Raw genomic sequence first — 617 nt, 5'->3', positions numbered from 1 at the left:
CTGAAGGCCAGGACATGAGGCAGTGTGCGGTGGGCATAGATGCGCTGGGAGGCGCGGAAGCTTGGGCCCTCCAGGGTGTGCAAGAAGGAACCTGGGAAAGGGTGGAGAGGAAGACGGGGCAATTCTCACACCCGCCCTGGGGCCACCGAGGACAGGTCCAAATCAACGGCCTTTCTGGGCTGGGAGTGAAGTCCCCCTCTCCCTTCAGTGAGGGAGCCACCTCCAAGCCCCAGCTGTCCTGTTCGGGAAGCAACAGCTACATGGGGGCTGCCAGGCTCCTGCTCGTTCGGGAGCCCCGCCGGCTGGAAGGCTCACAAGCGGCCGCTCAGAGCCTCCTTTTGCAGGACGCTGGCATCCTGAGTGAGGAGGTGCCGGGATGGGACCTCTGGCCTTCTGCTCGCTTGGAAATGGCGGGGGGGGGGGGGGTAAGGGCTGGGCGGAGGGCAGGCAGTGGCTACCTGTGTTAGTGTCCAGAACATAGGTCTTGGTTAGCTGCTCTCCAGTCCCTGCTGGGGCCTCCAGCTGGACATTGAGGGGACTGGGCAGAATGGCCCGGTGGGTATCCCCCAAAGCCCCATTGTACACACCGCTCACATGCAGTGTCTCATGATACACGC

At 63.4% G+C, this 617-nt stretch overlaps 1 protein-coding gene across 1 annotated transcript in view; it reads right to left on the bottom strand.

The window, feature by feature from the left end:
- The window catches only part of ATHL1 (ATH1, acid trehalase-like 1 (yeast)), a 6,030-nt gene that overhangs the window by 4,723 nt on the left and 690 nt on the right, over window positions 1-617 (bottom strand). The window contains 2 exon segments of the mRNA XM_010832854.1: window positions 2-91; window positions 459-617. Of these exon segments, the coding sequence (XP_010831156.1) occupies window positions 2-91; window positions 459-617 (249 nt within the window).

This window comes from Bison bison, unplaced genomic scaffold, assembly GCF_000754665.1.
Source record: "Bison bison bison isolate TAMUID 2011002044 unplaced genomic scaffold, Bison_UMD1.0 scf7180017862520, whole genome shotgun sequence".
NCBI classification, from domain to species: Eukaryota; Metazoa; Chordata; class Mammalia; order Artiodactyla; family Bovidae; genus Bison; species Bison bison.
The sequence above is the reverse complement of the archived record's forward strand: the minus strand, read 5'-3'. Positions and strand labels throughout refer to the sequence as shown.